The sequence below is a fragment of the Clinocottus analis genome, unplaced genomic scaffold, assembly GCF_023055335.1.
Source record: "Clinocottus analis isolate CAN_PGR_092001 unplaced genomic scaffold, fCliAna1.0.p SCAF_6, whole genome shotgun sequence".
Classification (NCBI taxonomy): Eukaryota; Metazoa; Chordata; class Actinopteri; order Perciformes; family Cottidae; genus Clinocottus; species Clinocottus analis.
Genome location: NW_027176218.1, coordinates 5,422,829 through 5,436,738, shown reverse-complemented (window position 1 = coordinate 5,436,738; position 13,910 = coordinate 5,422,829). Strand labels below are relative to the sequence as shown.

The 13,910-nt window shown below is 43.3% G+C and overlaps 1 protein-coding gene across 3 annotated transcripts in view; it reads left to right on the top strand.

Annotated features, from left to right (window-relative positions):
- Positions 1-8,719, top strand: part of tmem117 (transmembrane protein 117) — a 41,488-nt gene extending 32,769 nt beyond the window's left edge. For 2 of the 3 annotated variants that reach the window (XM_068603823.1, XM_068603822.1), the window contains 3 exons: positions 548-707; positions 3,748-3,877; positions 4,910-8,719. In XM_068603823.1, the coding sequence (XP_068459924.1) occupies positions 548-707; positions 3,748-3,877; positions 4,910-5,571 (952 nt within the window). In that variant the 3' untranslated portion in view covers positions 5,572-8,719. The remainder of the gene's footprint in view (positions 1-547; positions 708-3,747; positions 3,878-4,909) is intronic. The other variant, XM_068603824.1, reaches the window with a different exon arrangement.
- The last annotated feature ends 5,191 nt before the right edge of the window (positions 8,720-13,910 follow it).

The window sequence follows — 13,910 nt, the reverse complement described above, 5'->3', positions numbered from 1 at the left end:
GTGAAAATTGTTGTCCAATTCATAATTGAGTCCATGAAAAGAGAAACAGAATCTATCAGATTTATCTTGTGTTGGTCGTGAGGCAGAAAGTGGAGCTGTTTGTCTTCCAAGATATACAAAATTAACTGGTCACATCATGTAGTTTGACACTTTGAACTTCTATTTAGATGTTTTTCAAGGTCTTGTACTTTTTAATGTGCCTCATTGATTTATCGCCGCTCCTTCCTTTTCTTTTGTCTCTTTCCTTTTACTCATCCCCTCTCCTCTGCTTCCCTCCTTTTACTTCCTCTACCATCCGCTTCTCTTTTCCCCTTTGCCTCTCCTCTGTTTCCTTTTCCTTTCTCCCCCCCTCCAACTTTTCTCTTGTCCTCTCATCTCTCCTTACTTTTCCTTCTTTCGATCCTTTCTCTTCTTCCATCCTCTCCTCGTCTCTGTTCTCTCCTATCTCTCCTTCTCTCACCTCTCCTTCCTTTTCCTTCTTTCCCCTCCTCTCCTCCCTCGTCCTTCCCAATTCCCCTCCTCTCTCCTTCCTCTCCTCTCCTTGCAGGACAGTGCTCATCTCTCTGACGTCGGTGGTGGTTCTGGTCATCAGTACTGACTGGATCAGCTGGGACAACCTGAACCGCGGCTTCCTGCCCAGCGACGAGGTCTCCAGAGCCTTCATGGCCTCCTTCATCCTGGTCTTCGACCTTCTCATTGTCATGCAGGTAGGCCGCTCCCCCGAGGCCAATTAAAAAAGGGAGCTGGGAGGTTTCTTGGCTTACTTCCCTGCCCATCTTGCCAGTTCCTGTCCCTCCCCCCTCCCCCCTCCCCTCCCATTCATCAATGGGGCACTGCGGCACAGAGCAGCGAGAGGGGCGTTTGATCACTCTCAGTTGGCATGGATACAAAAGCATGCTCGCGCACATATACACACACACACACACCCACCAATACATAGATAAATACAAACTGTTGTTTACTCTTTTACATCTCCTCTCTTCCAGTCCCTCCATCCCTCTTTCCCAGACCTCTGCCATGAACTCACCCTTCATCCTCCCCTGTGAGCCGAGTTTATTTTCTTTAATGATGACTCACAAGATTGGAGTTTTTCTCACTTTTCTCTTTCCACCCCCTTTTTTTTTTTCCCACCCGATGTCCTCCCTCCCACAGGAGAGTGTACATCAATAAAGCCTGTGTCAGTGGCTCATGAATATGCAAATGTGTTTGTCTGGGCAAAAAAACAACACATAACTGTATTGAGGAGAACGAGTGGGAGAAGGTCCTTTTTTTTCACGCCTCTAGCCAGGAGCCAGAACCGCAGGCCAATCATGCATGTGGCTTGACTGCGAGCCTAATTCAACACGGCCTCTCCAAATACTTAATGAGCATATTTCGCGAGGCCTTGTTGGTGGGTATTAGAGGACGCGCCGCAAGACTAATATTTGGTATCGCCTAAATATACGTTTCTACTCGCTGGATTATGCTTATTACTACGAGGCCGCACGGGAGAACATCCTCCCGTGTTGCAAACACACCACTCAACAGAAACCTGGCAAGCGCGCCACTATAATTACCATGGTAATGCGTATTAGAATTGCAGTTGGAACTAAAAGTGATTTCTGGACTTATTTATTGAAACAATTCATTATTTGAAGGAGTGCTTCTGGCTGCTCTGGCCAGTAATTACTTCACACTGTGGTGTTTTTCTCATTCATTTACCCAATGATTGTGATTATGCAGATACGGAGTAGCAGCTCAGCCTACTGTATGCGAGCGGTTCTTTAAAGAAACGCCGGTGTCTCGCTGAGGCCAGCCTTCTGGAGAAAAAAAAGCTACTGATTTGATGTGACACGAAGGACACATTCCCTATTTTGACATCTCCGTTTGACTCCTCCAGACATCTGGACCCGCCACTCCCTCTCGCTCTTACTTGGCGGTATATCACTCTCCGGCTGGCGTGGATTTGTTTACAACGGGCCCCTTCTCATTTTCTGCACAGTGTACAGCAAGCACATTTACTGCAGTTATTTATGAGTCGAAGTTTGACGGCGCTGCCACGCGGCCCGGGCCCTGGCGGCCCGCCGCTACGTTCCACCAGTCAATAAAAATCCATCCACAAAAGTCAGACGCCCCCCCCTACGGCTTCATTTCCCTCCATTTTAGAGCGCAGGGTGCCCCAGTTAATCTCTCACCTGCATGAGAAAAGATGCTTGTTGTTGTTCTCAAACTAATTAATACCCCAATTAATGACCTGTCTGGGTTTGCCTCCGAGCTGGGTTTTACTATTTCGATAGTTTTGTGTATAATTGAGGGTTTTCTTTTCTGCCTTTCCCAGCTGAATGTCAGATTTCTATGTCATTTGCATATGATTATATACATTTACATGTGTGCATGATGTGGCGATACACACTCCTACAGTGTACACTACAGTGTACTCTTCCTGTGTATGTTTTTAGCAGACACTCATTATTTTGTGAGAGGGAGCAGCATGGCTTAAATGCCATGCCTGTTAGTGCCATGCCTGTTAGTGCTACAGCAACAGATACTGCGGATATGGAAGAGGAGTGGAGGACTTAATTAATATCCAGGGCCCCATCACCAAGCTGTTACGCTGCTCATGGATAGAGGCATGGGAGACGCTGGATCACACGAGGATACAGCAAGTGTAGACATGTGGTCGTGTGATGCAGCGAGTTCCACACAAATAACGGGTACCGAGGGGAAAAGGGGCTAATGAAAAAGGAAAACAGCTGAAATTACGTGTTTCTGTAATAAAGATGGTAAAAGCTCATTTACAAGATGATAGTCAGCTGAGTAGAAGGAAACGTTTCAACATTTACATTTTCTTTGCCATCAGATTTTTCTTTATTAGTTTCATTGGTGCCATTTTAATAACACATTTTCATAATGCGGTCACTAAATAAAATGACATAAGTTGAGTATATTTAGTATGTGTTAGACTTCTAACAGGCGGAGTTTTGTAACTATAAAATAAATAGCCTATCATGATACTTTGCATTGCATTTATTTACAATAACTTAGTAATTGAAGGAACTACGTCCATTGTCGGATGTTACAAAGTCATCGACAGGCCCCAGAAGACTTGACAGGCAGTATTTTGGGAAACAATTTAAGCTCATAAATTATTCACGTTCTTAACACACACTAACTGAAGCACAAGTTTCTACATTTCATCACTGTCCAGTGAAGAACACATATCTCCAAAGAGATAACCGTTCCTTTATGTGTTGAGAAAAGTATTCACATTATTGTTCGGGAATGACATAGTTTTCACAGGACACACATTTTGAGAACCATTTTGAGAACCCTTTCATTTGGTTTGAATTTCTTATTCTTTTTGGATACCTTAACCAAGACTTGGGCCTGCCACTGGCCACCACATATAACCACACAATAGCAAAAAGAGCTCAGGACACCACGGGGCACGGGCAGCCTCTTGATGTGTTTTGACAAGTCGAAGTCCCAGTGCACATGAGTACAGTCCACAAGCCTGTAAACACACAGTGTCGTCTACAGTTTACGGCAGCTGGCATGTTTGACCTCCAGTCAGTGCGTGAAGAGACTCCACAGAGACTAAATATCAGCTAATACAAGAAAGTTCAGCGTTCAACAGCCATTAAAGCGAGACGCATGGCTGACATTTGTCACGCCCAATGTGGTTTATTCAAATCTGCTAATTGTTCGACAGCTGAATCCACATTATCACAGTCTCAAGATACATTTGTACGCCTGCGTGTGTTTCAGGACTGGGAGTTCCCTCATTTCATGGGTGACCTGGATATGAATCTACCAGGAATGTCAACAACGCATGTCAAGGTCAAGCTTCCTGTCTGCAAGAGTATCTTTAAAGAGGAGTACCACATTCATATCACAGGTACAGACGCACACCTGCACGGCTGCTGCACACAATCTTGTGTTTCATGAGAGGTACATTTTGGCGTTACTAGATATGTTTTTAACTCAGTCAATTAACATCTTCCATTTTCATGAACTGATTAAATTGCGAAAAGAAACCAAAAAAAGTTCAAAAGGGAGACAAACTTGTACTTTGGCCTATTTTGCGGTTGTATTGTGGAAACCCAAAATGCTTTTTCCCTGCTCTACTTTTCCATTTTCCTCCGAAGAGGGGAAAGAGTTTGATGGTTGAACCACAGCAGCCATTTATAATACATGTGTAGCCGACGTGGCACACAGGTGGCTCCACCGCTGCAACTGCGTTTTTTTCCCCCCGCCGTTCCTTCGTGTTCCTCCCCGCCGTGCGAGACTCATCTCTCATCTCTGTGTCTTAATGTTCTCGGGGAGCGAGTGTATTTCCCATTCGGAACCGTCCTACCCGGTTTCTCCATTTTGTTCCGCTGCGTGCACACGCCGACTCACAACCATAAAGAGAAGGCAAAACCAATGTTCCCGTGCTAAATGTTAAGCTGTTCAAACGCTCAGCGATTCGCGAAAGGTTGTTAACCCTAATGCATTGCATATCCATTAAGCATTATGGAAATGGCTCCGCCGCGACGTGATTGGTTTAACTAAAAGCTTATTAACGGCACATCTCAGGGGAGAGGAAGGGAAGAGGTGTCACGTACACCCGGGGAGACATCTGCCCGCTATCAGTCAACCTGGGGAGATGGCTGTCTCATGGTAATGTAGCGATCTCGTTAGAAGATACCGTTGAGGAAGTAGCACCTACAAATGGATCCGTGTCTCGATGCAAAAGGAGGAGGGAGGGGGGGGATTCATGATGAATGAAGGTGACATCATATCTACCCGTCTGACTCTGCCCTCTAAATCGTCTTTAGAGTATCAATCTGCCCGTCTGTGCAATGATCTGTGTGTTTTATTCTCTGCTTCTCTGTCAAAGACGGCCTTGTTTTGTAATCTAACCCAAAGTCGCGCGTCTCGTTGACAGGTAAGTGGTTCAACTACGGGATCATCTTCCTCGTGCTGATTTTGGACCTGAACATGTGGAAGAACCAGATCTTCTACCAGCCCTACGAGTACGGCCAGTACGTCGGGCCCGGCGAGAAGATCTTCACGGTGGAGGAGCCGGAGACGCTCCGCTTCTTCAACCGCAGCACGCTCACCTACGAGTGGCGCTCCACCAACATCAACCCCGACAGCAACTTGTCCTACGTGGAGCGGGACATGTTCCTCCACAGCCGCTTCATCGGAGCCAGCCTCGACGTGAAGTGCCTGGCCTTCATCCCGAGCCTGGCGGCGTTCCTCCTCTTCGGGTTCTTCGTTTGGTTGTTCGGCCGCTTTCAGGACAGCGAGACCTTCCCGGAGAGCCAAGACAAGACGTACGAGAGGATCAAGAGGAAGTCGCCGTCGGAGTACAGCAAGGAGATGGGCGTGACGCCGGAGGAGGTGCACATAACCATGAGCGACAGCCTGAAGCCGGCGGGCACGCCCATGCTCCTCTCGGTGGACGGGCCGCACTTTGGAGCGACGCCCTCGACGCACTCCACTATTTCCGCGGAAACCCAAGAGACGCATCCGAGCATCGTGATTGACAGCGCGGAGCAGGAGGAGCCCGCCGTCTCTTTCGATGTCCACAAGCTCTCTCCGTGACATTACGATCTCCTGAAACTTGAAAAACTTCATGACTGCGGGCAGGCAGACAACGAGAGCTCAGGGTCTTAAACCGAGGCTTTTCCTTCGGATAAGACCAAGACAAGTTGAGCATAAGTGTTGGCAAGATTCAGGAGAAGGACAACCTGATGTGACGTGATTCGCGGTTGCGTTTGCTTGAATATATTTTTGTAAAACGCTCTTTTTAAAAAGCCTCTGACACGGCACTAATTCTTATAACAAAACATCTTTTCAAACGGAATGCAAACTTTAAATTGACATGGTGCTCGCTCGGATTTTGCATTTTCATAATTCAATTTTGTCTCGAGAAACTATTGCGGTGCCTATATCAGAGGAGTATTTCTACAGTCCCAACACTGCAGTCAAGTGGATTTTATTGGATCACTGCTACACTAGTGCCTTGCTATGTCATATCTTCAGATATAGGTCGAAACATTCAGTATATAATACTATAAGCAACACAATGGAAGATGTCTCAGTCCCAGTCTACTATAGTAATCTCATATATATGCTTTCATGTCACACAGACAATTGTTACCTCACTTGATCCTAAGACTTTAGCGTTTTAATTTATTCTCGCGTGACGTCACTCTTCCTCTCACTTCTCGTTGAAATGACATGATAATGAACATCAATGTACTTTGATGACTTATTCATAGGCCATCGCTTGATATTAGTTGCAGAGATAATAAATGCAATCAGCTAAGATCAAATAGCTAACCAATAAGCCACCTCATCTTTGCTTATGTGGCTGCTGCACCTGGACTGAATACCAACAGAGTCAGAGAGGTGGTGTTGCCCTTGGTATAAATATGCCATTGAAGTGCAAGGGAGGCTTCTGCTGCAAAGCTCAGGGCTTCTTTATGTCTAGATAAACCTTAAAGGTTTTAGAAACAGTTTTGCAGTCATGGTGAATGCATGAAAAAGTATTTATTTGAAACATTAACCAAGTGTAAAAAAAAAGAAATATTTAAAAAATCCCCAGATGTTTAAACGCAACTGAAACCTGCAGCATTTATTGGCTGGCTTTGAAAGTGTTCACTGCCAAAGACTCTTCAAAATACAGACATGTAAACAGTATTTGGAGCTTGAGGTCCAAAGCAGTATGCTCTTTTAGTTCTTTTTTCTGTGAAGTGCAAATACTAACTCAATTATTACAGCATTACTAACCGCTCTGCTTTGTACAAGTTTTGGCACATTTCAGTAAGTACTTTGCATAGAAATTGGACCAATGATACCAAATAATACATTATTTTGAGTAGATGTATTGCTGCATTAGATGTTATGCAAATTTAACAGAGATATATTCATGGGCGACAGAGTGGAATGTTCTTGCATCACTCTGCATTATAATGGACTGTAATGTGCTGTAATTTCCTGGAAAATTATTTCCCAAAAATGTATCAAAAAACAACCACATCCTTTGCTCCATAACAACCTAATTGTGAGTGTGTTCAATATTACGATACATATATGTAGCCTGGGTGATGCCACTAGAATATCTACAGAGTTCTACAATGATTAATTATAATCAATAAATGGGTTTGAAATCATTTCATTCAATTTGTTGGCATTTCTATACTAAAGTAAAATCATATTGATTAAAGATCAACATATGCCAATGAATTAGTTTTTATTCTGTCTTTAAATTATTTAATCACAAAATGTATTTAAAAACATGTATGTTCTATTTACGTAGGTCTGCCTCTCGTAATGCTTCTCACGTTTTCGTTCAACATGCTGCATTCATTAACATTTTCAGTTTTTTGTGAAGACATCTTGAAGTTGAGTCCAAAAGCAGCAGACAGAGCTGTGATTGGCCAGCTGTCTGGCAGGAGGCGGGTCAATCACAGCCTCCTGCTGCTCTGGGTGGGATGTTGTAATTTTAAGGTGGCACACCGCTAACATGTTTATAAATAGTTTATTAATGCATCATTTAAATGTTCCTGTAACCCATTAATGAATAATGTATACATTAAAAAATGTGTTTTATGTTTTAATTATTGTCCACATACAAAACTGTAAAACGTAATCATTATTCTGGTGGTACACTCCGGACTCTTTGCAGGGTTTCCCTGTGTGTGTGGCTGTGTGTGGCTGTGTGTGTGTGTGTGTTAGTGTGTGTACACATTGTGGAAGCAGAGGTGTCTTCTTGTGTCTGTAAAGGATGTTTTCTACTTAATAGTGCATGTTGAGTGTGTGAGTGTGTGCATGTGTGCTCTGAAGTGCGTAGATGTACTACTACACTTGTTTTTGACAAAGGCCATTCTGTGAAGGGGTCAATTCATTTAGCATAATTGGTTGTGTAATTATCCTTTTATACATTACAGCTCTATGAGGACATGAGCTTTTATTGTCTCACCAAAGGGCAAGAACTTCTCTGGGTTCAAGGAGGGTCTAATCTGTTTGTAATGTGATGTGTTTAGGTTAAAAGTGAGGGGTTTCCTCGTTTGTTGTTCATACTGTTTTCATTGAATTGTGTTGCAAAACTGACACTTCCTCCACTTCCTGTGTGTTTGTGCTTTTTTTCCCCCTTGAGGCACAGGAAGTCTCCTTTCCTTGTTTGCTCAGTGTGCTGTGTGTCTGTTTAACCTTGTGTTACCAATAAATCAATATATTTGTTATCTTTATTTCCTTTTGACCACTTTGTGAGATTTATTCATTATTATCCGAAGAAAATTGCGGATTTTGCCGAGCGGGAAAAGTTTGAAATGATATGTTTCTGTGTGCTTTGGAAATTGTTGCCAAGCAACAGCACAGGTCAAGCTTCTTGCAGCTGCTGACCCAATTAATATGGGCGATATGAGAAGTAATGATACTATCTACACAAGGACACTTGGATATGTAGCCTGCGTACACATGACACCGGGCTCAGATCAGTGTGAGCCCTGCTCTGGGCCTGTCTGCTGTTTGATTTACGCCAGGGGGAAACAATTTGAATTTGTTATGTGTTTTTTTTTTCTCTCTCTCTCTCTGACAGGATTTGCTTACAGGACATGTCTTCGTGTAAATGAGTTATAGATTGGATTGAAAATGTCTGAGGAAGGAAAAGTGAACAGAATTAGTTTCCCGGCAGTGCTTCTCACACCAGGGTTGGGAACCCTCCGGGGCATGGTTGAAAGAATCCAAGGGGATGTGAAATAATTATCAAAATAAAACACTCTGCTCCCGAAAATGACTATTATTGTTGTTATTTCTAAGGTACTTCAACGATTTGACTCTGTTAGCCACGTTGAAAGCGTGGCTCTGTGCTCTGTTAGTATTCCAACGAATATTAACATTTAGTAACGATATTCCCATGACCCAAAGGTTGAATCTTTTACATTTGTAATTGTGCATTTAATGAGGCATAACACATCAATGCGTTTTGCTTTTCCATTTGGACGCTTGTGGACTGACTTTACCGAAATTAGTAAACTTAATCACTGTCCATTTCAAATTCAAGGTTCATTTATCGTCAGTGTGCAACACAGGGTTGCACAACAAGATGTAGATGTGACACTCGGACACCAACCATCCCTATGCTAACGGAGCTCAGCTGTACTTAGCATTCAGTGCTACTTAGCGGGCGCTAGCTTGCTAACATGCAAAACTAGGTGTTGGATAAAAACAGTTTCTAAGACATAGTATGGTTTGCTATCAAAAAGCCATAAAAAAAAAAGTCATAGTATAGTAAGTTAAAAATGTCGTAGAAAAAAGTCGTAATATAGTAAGTTAAAAATGGCGTAGAAATGCAACAGTGTGTCATATATACTGTATGTCCCCCCCCCCAAAAAAAATCATAAAAAGTCCTCAGTTTGTCGAATAAATGTTATAAAATAACGCCTGAAAAAGCAATTGGAAGCCGATGAAAAGTCAGTGTTTATTTTGTGTTATGTTAGACAGTAAATAGCATAAAATAGTCCTAGTGTAAGACATTTATGACAAATAGATAATACTTCCATTGAAGGGTTGAAAACTAGTGTTTAAAGTTAATATTCAGAAGAGTTAGCTATTAAAGACATTTGATGGAGCAGCAGTTAAAAGACTAACTCTCCGCCGTGACGCCAGACTAAATCTCCGCGGCGAGCAGTGAACATCCTCTGAAGTGTCGCTGCAGCCACACCGAACCCGACTTCCCCGCTCGCTGTAAATTATCCCTAACAAGGACGTCAGCGAGGTGCTTTGCGTGTTTTATTATGAAACAACACAGCTGAACTCCTGAGGTCAGCGGCTTGTTGTTTTTCTTGGGGGGGAAAAAAAAAAAATGTATTTCATCGTCAGAGAGCATTACCTGTTTCACTGAGGCCTTCTCCAAGTCTGCCGTCGAGTTGAGAGATGAGGTATTGATTTTCCGAGGAGCGTGCAATAATTGAGAGAACACATCAGAAACGATGTTTGTGTGCTGTTGAGGCCTTATGCCCATGTTGTGTTAACGGGGTATTGACTACCTCCTCAATGCATGCAGGGAATGCACTTTGTCCTGAGACTATTCCTGATTGATTGCGTTTGGCTTTTAATCACAAGAAGCTTCTTTTTTTTTTCTTCCTCCCAGGTCTTTCTGCAGGCATTTTGGAAACATGTCCCATTATTCACACGTTGCTCTGTTAACATGTCTTCCAGTGCCAATTCGAGAGAAGAGAAGAAAAAAAAGACACAGGAACTAGGTTTGAAAAATCCAACTGCTCCACGGCTAAATATAAACCAGAAAAGTCCCCCAGAGGAGGCGAGCCACAGCTACAGATCAACTGCAATCTCCTCTACTGTCTTTGAGCTATCCTCCAATTAGATCAGTGTATCATGTCCTGGCATGGCCCATCACTCTGTGCTGACAGCTCCGTGACTCTGGGAGAGAGCCTGTGAAATGTATCAGTGCAGTCAGTCCCTGCCAGCCAGCAGGTTTACCCCCTCGGTCCTTTTCGCCGAGCCCAAGATGGTTTCTTTCTGGCCTCGGTGGCCACGAGGGAGACAGAGTTCCTCACTTAGTCCTTCTGCAGGTTTCTGATACCTTCCAGTGGAACATGTCGCTATATTTCTCCACATATCCGACAACGTACTTGGAGGATTGAATCCCCAGACGTGCGGTTTGTGATAATGATGTCTGCCTTAATATTCTGTGTGAGGGAAAGGGGATTATGGTTTTATTCTAATGGTTCTTCAGTCAAATCAAGTGAAGAATAGTGATGACAGGTGCAGCGCTGCTTTGGAGCAGCCCGTGATGAAATTCCGCTGTTGAAAAATGCAGCTTTTTTTTTTGTTGCTTTAAATCCTGTATGCGTTTTATTTGAACTGGCGCTTTTTGTGTCATATCTTTGAAATGGCCCAGCCCACGAGGCACACAATAAAAGAGAGGCTGTCGGACTCATAAAATGTGCAGGACTCACAAAAGCAGACATTTGCAGTAGAATTGTAAAAGATTTCCAATAGTATTCAACATTTCTTTTTTTTGTGAGCATTTAAGCTAATCTTTTACTTTAGAAATCTTGATGTAGGACTCTAAAGTAACAAAACACACACACACACACACACACACACACACACACACATACGCTTAAGTGAGATGAAACGTTTGGACAATGAAGGGAAACAAAACAAAATGTAGTTTGAAATATCATAATATAACAATATAATATAATAATACATCTATATAATTGTGTTTTTTCTTAACTTCTGATTTCTCCACCAAATAAATAATCATATTTTATATTCCAATAAATCTCTCTTTTCAAGTATGATATCAATTGAAACAAGATTATGGCAACAATACTGCCCGTTTGAGGTTTAGTAATTGGCACTAAACACAAATTGCATCCGAGGCTGATGGAAAGGTCATTCATTTTGCACTTATTTTTTTTATTAATGGTGCTAAATGAAAAGCGCCGAGGTCAAGTTATTACAATTCATCCTGAGGGGGCCGTAAATAGTTGTTGAGGTATTACACCAAATAACAAATTTATCAACCTTGGAGAAGCCAGGGGATCAACAAAGTCATGAGGATTCATCATCTGGGAACCACGGATGTCCTTTTATGATGAAATAGCAACATATCCAGTAGTTTAGGGAATATTTGAGTCTGCACCAAACTGCTGCAGCAAACCAAACCTCGTATGAAAAACACAGGCTTTACTTGCATTCGTTACATAACTGACAAAATGTGTGCTGTTCATCAATACCAACATAACATCTGGTCTCCAGATGTAATATCAGGATGCACGCAGCAGCAGAACCGTTTTAAATTTGGAGCGGACAAATGAAAACATTTGCCAAATTTACAGATTACAGAAATGTAAGCGGAGAGAATCAGTGACATCCTGCTTATTTGAGCTGGAGCCACAGTTAAACCAGGAAAACAAAGCCCTATAGGCACCGTGGGACTGGAGAACATTTGTACTTGTTGGTTTTCCTACAGACAAATACAGCGATTCAAAGTGACTTCCCTTATTGTCCTGGCTGAGGCTCTATATGTTTGTGCATTCAAGTCAATCCTGCACATTTCGGTAAACTCTGACAAATAAACAGAACACTCAGAGTTTACACTGTGACACAAGGTAAATATTACACAAGTAAATACTTGTTCTTGTCATTTGCCTATACTTACTGCATATATGATAATTACCAAAAGATTGCACGACCCTGTTCCATCTCTCTCTCTCTCTCTCTCTCTCCACAGAGCTCTCTTTAACGACACAGTGAATTGCACTGACCAATTTAAGCCATTTGAAGAATGGAAGATCTCTGAAAACGTCATGAATATCGTACAGCACGCCGCGATCGCACGCGAACGCATTCAGACGCTCCGCGAAAGTAGGGCTGACTTTTCTCGGCTGCCTCGCTTCGCCCGCCGCCATCACAATGATATGTGCGGTCATTAACGGTGAATATAGGACAGGCAGTAAAGTGGACTCCCCGTGGGCCCCGGCATCTGTTGCAGAGGGTTCAGCACTGCCATGGAAAATTGGACATTTAGGAGCCAGCTGGAGGACCCGCGTGCCCTGCTGTGCCACCACAACTCAGGTGCCCGCTGGCTCCGTGCCACCACCGGCTAGAAGCCACTGGACCAAAGCAGGCCAGATGGTGCCCTTGCCAACCTACGAGCAGCCGCTGTGAACCGCCCCACCGTCCACTGCTCACATCCCCTGCCCTATCGGTCAACTCAAGGGATGAGTTTGGAGTCAGGGAAAAGCTCAGGTAGAAAGTTCCTCGAGGGGGCCTCGGGGAGCAGAAAACGCTCGGCCGAGCGAGAGAGTGTGTCGGAATAGAAATGGGCTGCGTGGCGCGCTCGTTAATGTATGCAGCTGCGAGGTGGAGTCGGAGAATCAGTCGGTATGGGAGAGGATGCTCCGCGGGGAAATAAAGCCATCTCAAAGCTGAACTCATTTGTCCGCAGCTGCGAACTGATAGATAATTATATTAGGAGCTTTAAGTGCTCTTCTGCGATACAAGTATTACTAGCATCTCCAGAGGCGCGGGACAAAGTAGGGAGGAGAGGAGCCCGTGCGCTACAATGGTCCTTTCTCCGCTTCCCAAGATGCGTCTGGTGAAGTGTGTTCAACGCGAGGGGCCCCCGATTTAAAAATCCAAATCATGTAACAACGCCACGAATTTGATTTCACTTATTCAATTCACTGACTCGATCCAACCCCGTGCATCGCCCACGTTAGTGTCTCACGGCGGAAGGCAAAATCTCAGCAGTGTTGAAAACCATTTTAACGGAACGCTATGAATCTAGTGTGAGATTACCGGCTGTATACTTGTTAAACACTGGGTTCATTGTAACCCTATACTATAACATGGAAGCGCCTGACCCATCCGATCCAGATTGTGTTTGAATTGCGTGACCAAACAGTTTCCTAGTCATATTGTACAACGAGTCAAGCAACAAACGCTGCACATGCCCTGCATTTTCACTCCCGTACTTGATGGATATAATATAATAATCATCTTAGTAAACTATGAGCCATGTAGATCTATGCAGTGCTGTGTAAAATGTTAAGGCAACACAAATACAGAATATAGCAATACTCCTATTATACAAGATAAATGAACACAATCAATATGGTGTCGTAGGCAAAATGGTGTTAGAATAGTTTGTATGTTGTTGTTTATTTGGTCAATAATGAAACTTTGTTATCTTTTCCAAACACTTGGCCTTGATAATGTGTAACATTTTTGTTTTTTATAAACTCTATTAAACTTCAATGAATCCATTATTTGCACCGTACCTTTTATAATGCGCATCTTAAAGCAGAACCCTGAACCTCATCACAACTGTCGACCACATATCGAGCCACTCCAACACAATGAATACACACTCCAAATACGCGAGACAAAGACGGTAA